The sequence below is a fragment of the Lagenorhynchus albirostris genome, chromosome 3 (genome assembly GCF_949774975.1).
Source record: "Lagenorhynchus albirostris chromosome 3, mLagAlb1.1, whole genome shotgun sequence".
In the NCBI taxonomy this organism is placed as follows: Eukaryota; Metazoa; Chordata; class Mammalia; order Artiodactyla; family Delphinidae; genus Lagenorhynchus; species Lagenorhynchus albirostris.
Window position 1 is genome coordinate 76,742,530 of NC_083097.1, and position 17,312 is coordinate 76,759,841.

The 17,312-nt window shown below is 35.3% G+C and overlaps 1 protein-coding gene across 1 annotated transcript in view; it reads right to left on the reverse strand.

Moving 5' to 3' along the window:
* SKIC3 (SKI3 subunit of superkiller complex) overlaps positions 1–17,312 on the reverse strand; it is a 242,511-nt gene that overhangs the window by 16,060 nt on the left and 209,139 nt on the right. The window contains exons 34-38 of the mRNA XM_060143291.1: positions 8,578–8,799; positions 7,452–7,524; positions 6,528–6,581; positions 6,180–6,291; positions 2,764–2,892 (exon numbers count right to left, since the gene is read on the reverse strand). Of these exons, the coding sequence (XP_059999274.1) occupies positions 2,764–2,892; positions 6,180–6,291; positions 6,528–6,581; positions 7,452–7,524; positions 8,578–8,799 (590 nt within the window). The remainder of the gene's footprint in view (positions 1–2,763; positions 2,893–6,179; positions 6,292–6,527; positions 6,582–7,451; positions 7,525–8,577; positions 8,800–17,312) is intronic.

A 17,312-nucleotide genomic window follows, 5' to 3' on the forward strand; every position in this document is an offset into this window, starting at 1 on the left:
CACTCACAATAGATCAGTTTGCATTACCTAAAATTTCATATAAATGGAATCATAAAATATAAACTCTGGCACCTTTCATAGACGCTAACGTGGTAAATTACATTCATTTTCAAATATTAAAGCAACCTTGCATTCCTAGAATAAACCTCACTTGATCATTAAGTATTACTATCTTTTTTATGTGTTACTGGATTTGAATTGCTAAAGTTTTGTTATAAATTTCTACATCTGTAGTTCTGTAGTTTTCTTGTAATGTCTTTGTCTGGTTTTGGTATCTGCATAATGCTGATCTCACAGAAGAAGTCAGGAAGTGTTACCACCTTTTCAATTTTCTGGAAGAGTTTGTATAGAACTCGTATTATTTCTTACTTAAATGTTTGGTAGAATCCATCTGGTCCTGGAGTTTTCTTTATAAGAAGATTTTTAACTATAAATTCCGTGTCTTTAATAGATATAAAGCTATTCAGTTTATTTCTTCTTAAGTGAGCTCTGTATCTTTTAAGGAATTTATCCATTGTACCTACATCGCCAAATTTAACGGCATAAAGTTCTTCTTAAGATTCTCTTATGAGCCTTTTAATAGCTATAGTGTTGTACCTTCTTTCAATCCTGACAATGGTACTCTCTGTTTTTTTCCTGTTGCCTGGCTAGGTTTATCAATTTCATTGATCTTCTCAAAGAACTAGATTTTGCTTTTGTTGATTTTCTGTTTTCTATTTCATTGATCTCTACTCTATTTTCTTTTCTTCTGCTTACTTTGGATTTAATTTCCCCTTCCTTTTTCTAATTTCTCAAGGCACAGCTGAGATCATCAATGTGAGGCCCTTCTTATTTTCTAATGTGGATATATAATGCTAATATTTTCATATAAGCAGTGTTTTAGGAGTATTATGGAATTTTGTATGTTGTTTTTTCATTTTCATGAAGTTCAAAATATTTTCTAATTTCCCTTCTGCCATATTCTTTGACCTGGATTATTTAGAAGTATGTTATTAAGTTTTCAAATATTTGAGAATTTTCCAGATTTTTTGGTTATTGATTTTTAAATTAATTCCATTGTATTAAGGTAACATACTTTGTATGATTTGAATCCTTTTAAATTTACTTAGACCTGTTTTATGGCTCACAATATGATATATATGGGTAAACAGTCTGTGTACACTTGACAAAAATATGCATTCTGTTGTTGTTAGGAGAACTGTTCTCTAAGTTCTAACTAGGTCAAGTTAGTTGATAGTGTTTTTCAAGTTTTTAATTATATCTTTACTAATTTTCTGTCCAATTGTTCTATCAATTATCAAAAGAAGAGTGTTGAATCTCTATAATTATGAATTTATCTCTCCTTTCAGTTCTATAAGTTTGTTTCATGTATTTTTCCATAATTTTTCATTTTTTCTACCGATTTTATTGGGAAATACAACACAGATTTTATGTGTTTTAAAGCTTTGCTACTGGGTGCCTAAATTGTCCTCTTGATGAATTGATTCCAATGTGAAATGACCCTCCTTATCACTGGAAACATTCTTTGCTCTGAAATCTTAATTTGTAGGAAATTAACATGGTCACTCCAGCTTTCTTTTGATTAGTGTTGGCATGGTATATCTTTTTCCATTCTTTTACTTTTTAGGTCATTTTTGTCTTTTTATTTGCATCTTTTTAAAATTGATGTGTAACTGATTTACAATGTTTCAGATGTACAGCAAAGTGATTCAGTTATACATATATATAAATATATACATATAGATCCTTTTTTAGATTCTTTTCCATTATAAGTTATTACAAGATACTGAATGTAGTTCCCTGTGCTATAAAGTAGGTCCTTGCTGTTCTTCTATCTTATATATAGTACTGTGAGGTTATTTTGGTCTTTAAATATAGATTTATATTTTGTTTATGTTTCTTTTAAGCAGTATACAGTTAGCTCTTGCTTTTTTATCCAGTCTGTCAATCTGTGCCTTTTAACTGGGGTATTTAGACCATTATACTTAACTTGATTATTGATATGGTTGGGTTTAACTCTATTGTGTTGTTTTCTCTTTATTCTACGTTCCCTTTTCCTCCTTTTTGTAGTATATAATTCCATTTTTTCTTTACTGTCTACTTTAAGGTTTAGAGTATTCATCTTTAACGTGTCACAGTCTGCCTTTAAGTACAGTTGACCCTCTGTATCTATGGATGTGGAACACATGGATATGCAGAGTCAACTATTACTACATCATTTTATGTAAGGGAGTTGTGCATCGGTAGATTTTGGTATCTGAGGAGGGTCATGAAACAAATCCCCCACAAATCCTTACGGATGACTGTGATATTATACCACTTCACTTACAGTATAAAAACTTTACAACAAAATACTTCCATTTTCCCCTCCTGGCTTCTATGCTATTGTCATATGTGTGTTAAACAGTAAATTACATGTTAAAGAGATTTCTATCGTGTGTCACTTGTGGATCTGTTTCTATTGATTGATTCTTCTCATTATGGGTGGTATTTTCCTGCTTATTTGCATGCCTATTAAGCTTTAACTGGATACCAGACATTGTGAATTTTACCTTGCTGAATGCTGGATATTTCTGTATTCCTGTAATGTTCTTGAGCTTTGTTCTGTATGCAGGTAAACTCCTTAAGCCTTGTTTGTAAGTTTTGTTAGATGAGAATATAATAGCCTTTCATGTAGGGCTAATTCTGCCTACTACCTTTTGGCAATATCCTTCTGAATTCTTTATCTTGAATATATCATGTGAAATGCTTCTTTAAACTTACTTGAAGCAGAAACAGCAGATAACAGTGCCAAGTGTAAATCCATCCTCTTTGGCTGAGTGTTCTTCACTAGGGCCAGTTTATCATCAGCATGACAAGCTGCCATTAGCCCAGCCCAGACAGCAGGATCACCTAAACACAGGAAATACAGTTAGGAGGCTGTCAATACCAACATGTTGCTGAAAAACTACCAAAAATGAAAGTAAGAGTTTACAAATACCAACAAATGAAATAAAATAGTATCTCCAGAAAAATTCCATTTTCTTAAAGAAAAACTAGTTCATAAGGCACATTACTATATTCATCCTTTAAGATTTGCCATTTTGGGGCTTCCCTGGTGGCGCAGTGGTTGAGAGTCCGCCTGCCGATGCAGGGGACACGGGTTCGTCCCCGGTCCGGGAAGATCCCACATGCGGCAGAGCGGCTGGGCCCGTGAGCCATGGCCGCTGAGCCTGCGCGTCCGGAGCCTGTGCTCCGCAACGGGAGAGGCCACAACAGTGAGAGGCCCATGTACCGCAAAAAAAAAAAAACAAAAAAAACAGATTTGCCATTTTTTCCAAACACATCAGAGGATAAAAAATATCCTATTTAACTCTTCTTCCATGGCTGGTTACGTGAGTTGCCTAGAGTACTACGCTGTTGTGGAAAGGTCAATTATATTTACTTTCACTGAATACCAAGGGCAAGTCTCACAGAGACACTTGTGTTCATCACTGTCCCTATATTAAAGGCTCAGTCATAGGAAAAGGAAGACAACACAATTTCTCAGCTCTTAAGAAAAGTCTGAGACAAAGGAAAAGCTCAAGACAACTCCATTTTACCTATGTTCTAACAGCCAAGCATAAAAGGCACTTTATCATTCCGAGGAAGCAATTATGATTACACTGATGTATCCCTTCATCCATTTGATCTTTCCTTCCTTCCTTCACACCTTGATATAGCTTCAGGGGAAGAGGGAAAGCCCAACAGCAGTGGGTTGAGAAGGTAATAAAAGAGATTATGAGTATAGACTCCTCTTTTCAAGAAAGTTAATTGTGAAAAGAGAAAGCTGGATTGGGATTTGGAACTAAGGCTTTTTAATTTGCTTGGTCTTTTGTTTCACAAATCGTATTTTGCAGGTTAATATTTACATGGTTAATATTTTCAGTCCTATTACCCTTAAAAAAACAAATGGATAATTTTTAAATCCTACAAGGGGTTCCAGTTAACAATACAGTTATTTAAACATACTTCTTAGCTCTAGTTTTTAATTTTTTTCTTACCTAACTGCCCCATTCAATATATATCTCCTATCAAATGGCTGAAATACATGTATTTCATTTATAGACAGTCAGTATTACTGCTAATTGTACAAGAATCATTAGAAATCTTATGTAGACCAAAAATGTTTATAAAAAATTAAATACATACCTTGATATTATAAAATAATTTCTGCCCAGATAATGCCTACATTATTTTAAATATCATAAGACATAATCAAATCCAGAATAAGAAAATAGGGACCATTTCCTACAATTTATGGTGAGATCTGAATACTATATAATGAAAGGCAGATGACTGAATCTTAGATCTGGATTTTAGGTCTAACAATGCCACTAATTAACTGTGCAGCCACTCTTCCTTTGGAACACATACTTCTACAAAATAAGGCATCTAAATCAGATGATGGCTCAGGTGCCCTCAGGTCTAAAATCCTATAATTCCAGTTGAAGTGGACTCAATTTTTGTGTTTGTAAGATCAAGTGAACAACTCATTTAAGGATCTTAGGGTATTCTATAGTTTAGATTTTGGGACGGGGATGGACATTAGCTGGCAGCAATTTCTTTTGTCACAATTCAAAAGAATTGCTGTCTTCATGAACTCTTCTACAGATAACCAGCAACTCAAATTCCCTATGAAACAAAGTGATAATATAAATATTATACATATATATGTGTATACACATATATATATAATTTATACATATATATGTATATACATATATATATAATTTATACTATATATATACTAGAAACCTAAAAAAAAATTAATATGGTTTGCTAAAAATACCTTTTAATATCACAGAAGTACTAATCTAACAGACATTGGATTTCTTTCCATTCAATTCTAAATTCCTGGGATTATATTTAAATTTCTGAAAAGATTCCTTGGAGTACCATCTATTAAAATTGTACTTTGTCTAACTAAAGATCTACAAAGGTTAGATGTACAGCTACTACACATAACTACAATTACATTCACTTTCACTGGACTCCAAACAAGTCTCAAATAAGCACTCAGCTTCATCAGTCAGTCCTTGTTTTAAGCTTCCTATATGACTCTGCTTCCTTGTTTTATGAATTTCTCCAGATAATATGGGAAAATCAGAAAAAATGATTAGAGAAGATCTTAGCTGGGCAATCTCACCTTTCTAAAGTGTATGCCATGTACACAATCAGAGGCTAACATCTATCATTCTAGATCCACAGTAAGAATTCTTGAGAGTAATTCTATATCTAATACTTGTTTGGGAACACCTTTAAAAATCAGAAACTTACCTAACATAGAACATAGATAAAACCAAATGTTTAGGATTTCTTTTTGTTCTAGTTCAAAAATGAAAGAAAGAATAAACAACAGGACATTGGTCTGTTTACTTGTTTTATAAAATAATCTCTGAAGTTTAGTTAGGATCCTTATCATTTATTGTGAAGACAGTACTGAACCTGTTCTTTGTATGTTTCCCCACAGTCCCTGGCCAAAAGCAATAGCATTCTGATCCAGCAAATATTTGAAGTGCTCTGGGGGAATATACTGTTTAAAGCTATATTTCATGTTAAAAATAATGTTATGTAAAAATACATCCCATAACCCTACTTTGTTAGACATTCCAATCCTCTATAGCACTTCTCCAGCCGTGGTAATGGAAGCATGCTGATGCAGGTTACATGCAGTTCCTCAGTGCCTTTTGTGACCAATGGCATACATACGACTCTGGTTAGAACTAAGAAATTAGTTCATGTGAGGCCAGCACCTTGGCAGTTCTAACAGTTACCATAGAAGACATATCTCCACTCTTCAAGAAGTTAACTACACATAAAAATAACTAAACATGTTTATTAAATAACTTAGTAGCTATAAATAAACCTCATTAAACCAGACTGATGGAAAACAGAAATAAAACCACTTTTTGAAAATATATAATGCAGAGTTTCGATAATGTTTAATGAAGTATCTTTATATAGATATTTATTTGAGCCTGCTTCAATAACTGATTATCTCTTAAATATCAGTAGCTGAAAGCAGTAATCAAATAATATGCAAGATCTTAAAATATTTTAAAATTCCCTTACTTCATAAAAATACAAACTTTGCTTCTTTAACACAAATGCAAGATGGACGGAATCCTAAATAATGAAATGGATCACATTATATTCACCTGGAGAAAGGAGAGCTGCCTTCTGAATGGCTTTTAGTGCAGTATTTTTCTCACCATCTGCTGAACTGCTTCCCACAGCCAACTGATTTACTGCAGTGTATAGTAGTGCCTTCTACAAAGAGAAAGGAAGGGTGTTAATCAATTCTCTTTATAGCTCCCTGACTTTCAAAGTGACTAAAAGTAGTACTATATTGGATATTGTGTGACCCCTAAGCCTAAGAAGAAAAATTATTCATCAATAATATTATTTAACAATATTATTTAACAGTAAATAATATTATTTAACATTTCCAATGTTAAATAATAATAATATTATTTAACATTTCCTTTGAATTGGGGCAAACTAACCTTTCCATGATTTGAGTCCAGAATATAAGCCACATTTCCTGCTACCGCACCTCCCTATAATAGTAAACAAATTATTACTTATATAAATGCATAAACTTTCACAAAAAAGTAAAAATTAAGACTGATAAAATCTTTACATTAAGTCATTTGAAAGGTTCAGCTTTATCACATTTGTAACTTTTAAACTCCTTAAGTACCAACTTTAAAAAAGCAGTTTAATATTTTTATAAAAGAAAATCTTTTCTCCTATGATCAGTTCAACTCTGCTCTTTTAAAATATTCATTAAAGGTCCAAAAGTTACATGACTTTACAGTAGTAACAAACAAATATACAATTTTATAACAGTATACAAGATTGTGAAATGAAGACTGAAAGAAAAAAAAGAGAGACCACAAAACTTATTTTAAGATAAACTAACATAGTTTTACTCCATGAAAATTAAGTATTTTTAAAATGTCCACAGTCCCCAGTAAAATAAGTAACTAAAGTTCAGAGCATCATGAACCTCACCACCACCACCTCAATATTCAACTCAGTACTAAATGTAAGGAAAATATACGCAGCACGATAGTTTTCATAAAGTCGATCTGAAATCCTTAATGTAAAAAAATTCAATTGGACATTTTACCTGGAAAAGAAAGTGAATTATAAGAATAACATAACAATCTATACATGTTCAAAAAAGTCCACCTCCTTCTTTGTATCTTCCATAACACCCAGAGCAATACAACAGTACATGGAAGAAACTCCGTGTACTACTTGTTGAATGACTAATGAAAAACTGCACTAAATAACAGAACTCCCTTGCTCTATTAGTTAATTATTTTCCAGAATGATAATGTTAATATTGATACTTTAAAATTATATTATATACCACATCGTAAGTTATTTTGTCTTTTGCTAGAATTTAGAACATTACTCACCTTTGCATTTCGTTGAGTATACTGAGCAACTACTCGGGACAACAAAGACCAAAGAGCAGGATCAGCTGGGTTACTATAATGATCATCAAAAGCAGAGGGCTTAGCGATGGTAGTTACTTTAATCACAAAAAGTACCCCCCCAAATCAACATTTTATTTAGTATCTAAGTTAAAAATCTTTTAGACATCTAAAACAAGTTCAAATTAATTCTCTACATGTGGTTAAAAGTGACTGAATTTTTAGAAACATACTTTATATCTCCTATATACACCTACAGTTTTTATTAAAATAAGAAAGAAAAATCAGCAATGTGATGATTACAGAGCCATGAGATCCAATTAGGAAAGGTTAAGGAAATTTTAATACATTGTGTTCAAAGAAAACACAGAGATGAGAACTGTGGAAGGAAAATAAACTACAGATGTAACACTTTACTGCTAAAAATAAATCTAATAAATAACTGCTGTTGCTAGTGATAACAGGTTTCTATTTTCCAAATTTTGAATATTAATGAATGTTTGAGTGGCCAAAAAATTCCTAAAACCATCAAACTGGACGGTATCAGATAACAAACTGACAATATCACAAACCTGAGAATTTGTAAGGGCTTTCAGATTAAAACAAGATTTGGTTCAGGAGAATTTGGGGAAAATGTTTTGTGGCCAGTTACAGGTCCCGTATGAGTCCTCCATGTATAAACTGCCTTTACTCAGTATTTCTAATTTTTTAAAAAAGCTTAAAAATCTTTGTCAATTTGTCAAAAATTATATCTTAAAATTTGCATTTATTGTATTATTAATGAAGTTTCAGATATTTTCTTGTATATTAACCATTTTTATTCCTTCATTTGTGAATAAACTTTTCATGTTCTTAAAAAAAAATGAGATTTGGGGCTTAATCTGAAAGATTTTCTGTTCTCTCTTTACCAACTGAATTTTTTATTTAAATTGTTAGAGGTGAAATAACGCGGAGTCAGTTACCTGATCCTATGTACAGTTTCATAAAACCACAACTTGGTTTCCAAATATATATGCTTACCTCATTATATAGTCTTAATAAGGTCCAAACATCAAAGACAACTTCATCAAGTATAACTAGACCCCAAGTTCACAAGTACAGAATTTACCTGTGAACAGCTTTAGATGCTTGTCTCTGCACTGCCACAGTGCGACCTTGCAGTGCATAGATCGCTGAAGTAAGAAGGCACCTCTGATAATCATTGTCTTTCTGTTTGCAGTGCTTCAGTAACTCATTAAGTGCAGCTTTGGACAGTGTTGCATCCTGCATTGCCAATCCTAGAGCACACAGGGCTTGAAGGCTTTCCGTGGTTGGTTCTTTTAAGATAGAGCTGTAAATATATTTTTAATTGCCTATTAGCCATGAGTACAATAGTCTGTAACTATTAAAACATACTTAACAGTTGGTAGAAAAAACAATTTACTTATAGATTCACCAAACTACAGTCCGGCTTAGAATAACTATAAAACTAAGTTCCATGGTTTCTAGGAACAGTAATTTCCCTGAATTTCTTTTTTTTTTTGGCTGTGTCAGGTCTTTAGTTATGGCGTGTGGGCTCTGTAGTTTGCGGCACGCAGGCTCAGTAGCTGTGGTGCGTGGCTTAGTTGCTCCATGGCATGTGGGATCTTAGTTCCCCAACCAGGGATCAAACCCATGTCACCTGCATTGCAGAACGGATTCTTTACCACTGGACCACCAGGGAAGTCCCATTTCCCTGAATTTCTGAAGCAGTTAAAAGTACCAATGGCCTTTGCAGAGCATCAATAGCCAAATTTCCTTTCTGGTCATTTTATCTACGTTTAGAAACAAATATACAGCACAGTCTCTTTGGGTCACAGTTCTAGGTAAATAATTAGAATAATTTCGCTAAAATCTTTAGTTCCAATAAAATCCTAAAAGGTATGAATAATAAAGAAAAATCCTTAACCTAAGTTCTGATTTTTATCATTCGCAAAAAGCTTTTGTCTTATTGTTCTGTGGTATTTGAAACAAGAGCAATATATAATAATTATAAAAACTGTCTATATCCACCATATTCCAAGTGAGCACATTTATAATTGAAGGAGAATTTAAATTTTGTATGTAAACATCCAGCTTTTTTCTTTTCCTTCTTCAGCCGTGAAATCTGATTTAAGCTTAGGGAGGTAAAAGTCAATAATGTTTAGGAATCCTTATTAATTAAAATGAAGAAAACCTGAGCTCTTTATAAACTTAACAGTACTTCTAATAATAATTATGAATGTTGTACTGTAACAAAACATAGGAACTCTGAAAATTTTGTTAAACAAAGTTCATTAAAATATAATATAAATAGCTGTAACATTATAAAATATCACATACCTACCACTACGTCTTTCTATTATTTTGGGGGAGGAGACAACAAGCTGTTTAGAATTTTATTTTGACAAACAGCTACAAAGTCATGAATTTTCATGGGCAGCTCTGGAGTAAACTTAAAGCATCCATAGTAACTCTTTTTACGATAAGGGTTAATAGATGGAGGCATCCAAATATGGAAGAATATCAATTAGTTATAGTCATTTCCATCAATATAAATAAACCACACCGTAAGTTGTAACTAAAAAAAGCAAATAGTAAAATATAAATTCCAATACTAACAAAAAAAGAAGAAATTCTAATTTGTGCCTTGGTTCAAAAGAGAACAAACATATACTCTAATATGTATTAATATGCAAAATCTAGGGACTTCCCTGGTGGAACAGTGGTTCAGAATCCGCCTGCCAATGCAGAGGACACGGGTTCGAGCCCTGGTCCAGGAAGATCCCACATGCTGCAGAGCAACTAAGCCCATGCACCACAGCTACTGAGCCTGCACTCTAGAGCCCACGAGCCACAACTACTGAGCCAGCATGCGGCAACTACTGAAGCCCACACACCTACAGTCTGTGCTCTGCAATGAGAAGCCACCACAAATGAGAAGCCTGCGCACCGCAACGAAGACCCAATGCAGCCAAAAAAAAAAAAATCTAAATTATTACTGAAATGACTACATCCCATTAAGCTAACACATGCTGAATGCACAGTACCTGCATGTTGTCCTGTACCACGTGCTAGAATTTTACATATAGTTATTTATATCAAAAATTCTATGATGCTGGTAACTAGATTTTTTCCCCTTATGTATTGAACTTATTCACACTCCGCCTAAGCACCGAGGACACTGCTTTGTTCCCAACATGAGAATGCCAAACAAGATGAATAAAGAACAGGTAACTGAATTATTCATAGAAAGGAAGTCAAAGAAAAGAATGCCAAGGGGCAGGAAAGGGAGCAGTCTGCAGTGTTAAGTTTGAAAGATGACATGCAGAGAACCAAAAACAAAGAAAAAAACATAGATCAGATAAAATGCCTAGCCCTGGATCCAGCAACGCAAAAAAAAGGAGGTAAAGGTTTTCCCTCATAAGAGGAGAAAAGAACAAGAAAATATTCTACTATTTTTCCCCACTTCTACTAATGTTCAAAACAGTTTCATTTACTGTTTTAAACAGTAACCCAAGACTAATCTAATCATAACTAATTTGGTGTTACTTTTGCTCTTGATTACTGCAGCAACATATTAGCATCTATGATTCTTTTTCTCAAGCTATTTGCAAATTTGGATATTCTGAACATATATTCACGTTACATGAGTATATCCATGTAAAATGACAAGATTTTTAAAATTCTGATTGGTCTTCTCAAAATAGCTAAGAGGAGGAGAAAGAACTGCTTATTTATTATACAGGAAAATTACTTTAATCAGGATGGAACAAAAGTATCACCACGAATAAACAAAACCAAAGCTTATCGTATAGAAGTCATTCTCAACTAGTACCATCTAGTCATCTCCATCCCCCTAACCTTTGGCACGGGAGCATAATTTGGAGATGTGGAGGCACTTCTTTCATTTCCACAATGATTGAGGAGTGCTGTTAGCATCTAACAGATGGGGGACAAGGATAAGATCTTCCTGCATATGGGGGAAACAATTCTGTACTATGAAGATCTGTACCACTGAAAATGCCAACAGAGCACTCACTGATAACCACTGTCCAATAGCATCCATTAATCATCTCCTGCTTTTTAAGGAATTAATAAGTTCAACATTCCCCCCCCACAAAATATTTCGAAAAGTCAAAAAATACCATATATGGCCTCTCTGGTGGCACAGTGGTTAGGAATCCACCTGCCAATGCAGGGGTCATGGGTTTGAGCCCTGATCTGGGAAGATCCCATATGCTGTAGAGCAACTAAGCCCGTGAGACACAACAACTGAGCCTGTGCTCTAGAGCCCGTGAGCCACAACTACTGAGCCTGTGTGCCACAACTATGAAGCCCATGTGCCTAGAGCTCATGCTGCACAACAAAAGAAGCCAGTGCGATAAGAAGCCTGCAGAGATTGGAACAAAGATGGTGGAGTAGAAGGACGTGCTCCCACTTCCGCTTGTGAGAACACCAGAATCACAACTAGCTGCTGGACAATCATCAATAGGAATACACTGGAACTCACCAAAAAAGATACCCCACATTCAAAGACAAGGAGAAGCCACAATGAGACGGCAGGAGGGGCACAATCACAGTAAAATCAAATCTCATAACTGGTGGGTGGGTGACTCACAGACTGGAGAACACTTACACCACAGAAGTCCACCCACTGGAGTGAAGGTTCTGAGCCCCATGTCAGGCTTCCCAACCTGGGGGTCTGGCAACAGGAGGAGGAATTCCTAGAAAATCAGACTTTGAAGCCTAGTGGGATTTGATTGCAGGACTTCGACAGACTGGGGGAAAGAGAGACTCCACTCCTGGAGGGCACACACAAAGTAGTGTGCACATCGGGACCTAGGGTAAGGAGCAGTGACCCCAGGGGAGACTGAACCAGAACTACCTGCTACTGTTGGAGGGTCTCCTGCCGAGGTGGAGGATGGCTCTGTCTCACCGTGAGGACAAGGACACTGGCAGCAGAAGTTCTGGGAAGTACTCCTTGGCATGAGACCTCCCAGAGTCTGTTATTAGCCCCACCAAAGAGCCCAGGTAGGCTCCAGTGTTGGGTTGCCTCAGGCTAAACAACCAACAGGGAGGGAACCCAGCCCCGCCCATCAGCAGTCAAGTGGATTAAGGTTTTACTGAGCTCTGCCCACCACAGCAACAGTCAGCTCTACCCACCACCAGTCCCTCCCATCAGAAAACTTGCACAAGCCTCTTAGATAGCCTCATCCACCAGAGGGCAGACAGCAGAAGCAAGAACTACAATCCTGCAGCCTGTGGAACAAAAACCACATTCACAGAAAGATAGACAAGATGAAAAGGCAGAGGGCTATGTACCAGATGAAGGAACAAGATAAAACCCCAGAAAAACAACTAAATGAAGTGGAGATAGGCAACCTTCTAGAAAAAGAATTCAGAATAATGATAGTGAAGATGATCCAGGACCTCAGAAAAAGAATGGAGGCAAAGATCGAGAAGATGCAAGAAATGTTTAACAAAGACCTAGAGGAATTAAAGAACAAACAAACAGAGATGAACAATACAATAACTGAAATGAAAACTACACTAGAAGGAATCAATACCAGAATAACTGAGGCAGAGGAACGGATAAGTGACCTGGAAGACAGAATGGTGGAATTCACTGCTGTGGAATAGAATAAAGAAAAAAGAATGAAAAGAAATGAAGACAGCCTAAGAGACCTCTGGGACAACATTAAATGCAACAACATTCACATTATAGGGGTCCCAGAAGGAGAAGAGAGAGAGAAAGGATCAGAGAAAATATTTGAAGAGATTATAGTCGAAAACTTCCCTAACATGGGAAAGGAAATAGCCATCCAAGTCCAGGAAGTGCAGAGAGTCCCATACACGATAAACCCAAGGAGAAACACGCCAAGACACATAGTAATCAAATTGGCAAAAATTAAAGACAAAGAAAAATTATTAAAAGCAACAAGGGAAAAATGACAAATAACATACAAGGGAACTCCCATAAGGTTAACAGCTGATTTCTCAGCAGAAACTCTACAAGCCAGAAGGGAGTGGCATGATATACTTAAAGTGATGAATGGTAAGACCCCACAACCAAGATTACTCTACCCAGCAAGGATCTCATTCAGATTCGATGGAGAAATCAAAAGCTTTACAGACAAGCAAAAGCTAAGAGAATTCAGCACCACCAAACCAGCTCTACAACAAATGCTAAAGGAACTTTTCTCTAAGTGGGAAACACAAGAGAAGAAAAGGACCTACAAAAACCCAAAACAATTAAGAAATTGGTAATAGGAACATACATATCGATAACTAAATTAAACATAAAGGGATTAAATGCTCCAACGAAAAGACACAGGTTTGCTGAATGGATACAAAACCAAGACCCATATATATGCTGTCTACAAGAGAACCACTTCAGACCTAGGGACACATTCAGACTGAAAGTGAGGGGATGGAAAAAGATATTCCATGCAAATGGAAATCAAAAGAAAGCTGGAGTAGCAATACTCATATCAGATAAAATAGACTTTAAAATAAAGAATGTTACAAGAGACAAGGAACAACACTACATAATGATCAAGGGATCAATCCAAGAAGAAGATATAACAATTATAAATATATATGCACCCAACATAGGAGCACCTCAATACATAAGGCAACTGCTAACAGCTATCAAAGAGGAAATCGACAGTAACACAATAATAGTGGGGGACGTTAACACCTCACTTACACCAATGGACAGATCACCCAAATTGAAAATAAATAAGGAAACAGAAGCTTTAAATGACACAATAGACAAGATAGATTTAACTGATATTTATAGGACATTCCATCCAAAAACAGCAGATTACACTTTCTTCTCGAGTGCACACAGAACATTCTCCAGGATAGATCACATCTTGGGTCACAAATCAAGCCTCAGTAAATTTAAGAAAACTGAAATCATATCAAGCATCTTTTCTGACCACAAAGCTATGAGATTAGAAATCAATTACAGGGAAAAAAAACATAAAAAACACAAACACATGGAGGCTGAACAATATGTTACTAAATAACCAAGAGATCACTGAAGAAATCGAAGAGGAAATCAAAAAATACCTAGAGACAAATGACAATGAAAACATGACAATCCAAAGCATATAGGATGCGGCAAAAGCAGTTCTAAGAGGGACGTTTATAGCTATACAAGCCTACCTCAAGAAACAAAAATCTCAAATAAACAATCTAACCTTACACCTAAAGGAACTAGAGAAAGAAGAACAAACAAAACCTAAAGTTAGCAGAAGGAAAGAAATCATAAAGATCAGAGCAGAAATAAATGAAATAGAAACAAAGAAAACAATAGCAACGATCAATAAAACTAAGAGCTGGTTCTTGGAGAAGATAAACAAAATTGATAAACCATTAGCCAGACTCATCAAGAAAAAGAGGGAGAGGACTCAAATCAATAGAATTAGAAATGAAAAAGGAGAAGTAACAACAGACACCACAGAAATACAAAGCATCCTAAGAAACTACTACAAGCAACTCTATGCCAATAAAATGGACAACCTGGAAGAAATGGACAAATTCTTAGAAAGGTATAACCTTCTAAGACTGAACCAAGTAGAAATAGAAAATATGAACAGACCAATCACAAGTAATGAAATTGAAACTGTGATTAAAAATCTTCCAACAAACAAAAGTCCAGGACCAGATAGCTTCACAGGTGAATTCTATCAAACATTTAGAGAAGAGCTAACACCCATCCTTCTCAAACTCTTCCAAAATATTGCAGAGGAAGGAAAACTCCCAAACTCATTCTATGAGGCCACCATCACCCTGATACTAAAACCAGACAAAGATGCTACAAGAAAAGAAAATTATAGACCAATATCACTGATGAATATAGATGCAAAAATCCTGAACAAAATATTAGCAAACACAATCCAGCAACACATTAAAAGGATCATATACCATGATCAAGTGGGATTTATCCCAGGGGTGCAAGGATTGTTCAATATACGCATATCAACCAATGTGATACACCATATTAACAAATTGAATAAAAACCATATGATCATCTCAATAGATGCAGAAAAAGCTTTTGACAAAATTCAACACCCACTTATGATAAAAACTCTCCAGAAAGTGGGCATAGAGGGAACCTACCTCAACATAATAAAGTCCATATACAACAAACCCACAGTAAACATCATTCTCAGTGGTGAAAAACTTAAAGCATTTCCTCTAAGATCAGGAACAAGGATGTCCACTCTCACCACTATTATTCAACACAGTTATGGAAGTCCTAACCGCGGAAATCAGAGAAGAAAGACATAAAAGGAATACAAATTGGAAAAGAAGTAAAACTGTCACTGTTTGCAGATGACATGATACTATACGTAGAGAATGCTAAAGATGCCACCAGAAAACTACTAGAGCTAATCAGTGCATCTGGTAAAATTGCAGGATACAAAATTAATATACAGAAATCTCTTGCATTCCTATACACTAATGATGAAAAATCTGAAAGAGAAATTAAGGAAATACTCCCATTTACCATTGCAGCAAAAAGAATAAAATACCTAGGAATAAACCTACCTAGGGAGACAAAAGACCTGTATGCAGAAATCTATAAAACACTGATGAAAGAAATGAAAGATGATACCAACAGATGGAGAGATATACCATGTTCTTGGATTAGAAGAATCAATATTGTGAAAATGACTATAGTACCCAAAGCAATCTACAGATTCAATGCTATCCCTATGAAATTACTAATGGCATTTTTTATGGAACTAGAACAAAAAATCTTAAAATTTGTATGGAGACACAAAAGACCCCAAATAGCCAGTCTTGAGGGAAAAAAACGGAGCTGGAGGAATCAGACTCCGTGACTTCAGACTTTACTATAAAGCTACAGTAATCAAGACAGTATGGTACTGGCACAAAAACAGAAATATAGATAAATGGAACAAGATAGAAAGCCCAGAGATAAACCCATGCACCTATGGTCAACTAATCTATGACAAAGGAGCCAAGGCTGTACAATATAGAAAAGACAGTCTCTTCAATAAGTGGTGCTGGGAAAACTGGACAGCTACATGTAAAAGAATGAAATTAGAACACTCCCTAACACCATACACAAAAATAAACTCAAAACGGATTAGAGACCTAAATGTAAGACCAGACACTATCAAACTCTTAGATGAAAACATAGGCAGAACACTCTCTGACATAAATCACAGCAAGATCTTTTTTGATCCACCTCTTAGAGTAATGGAAATAAAAACAAAAATAAACAAATGGGACCTAATGAAACTTAAAAGCTTTTGCACAGCAAAGGAAACCATAAACAAGATGAAAAGACAACCCTCAGAATGGGACAAAATATTTGCAAACGAATCAACGGACAAAGGATTAATCCCCAAAATATATAAACAGCTCATGCAGCTCAATATTAAAAAAACAAACAACCCAATCCAAAAATGGGCAGAAGACCTAAATAGACATTTCTCCAAAGGAGACATACAGGTGGTGAAGAAGCACATGAAAAGCTGCTCAATATCACTAATTATTAGAGAAATGCAAATCAAAACTACAATGAGGTATCACCTCACACCAGTTAGAATGGGCATCATCAGAAAATCTACAAACAACAAATGCTGGAGAGGGTGTGGAGAAAAGGAAACCCTCTTGCACTGTTGGTGGGAATGTAAATTGATACAGCCACTATGGAGAACAGTATGGAGGTTCCTTAAAAAACTAAAAATAGAATTACCATATGATTCAGCAATCCCACTACTAGGTATATACCCAGAGAAAACCATAATTCAAAAAGACACATGCACCCCAATGTTCATTGCAGAACTATTTACTGCA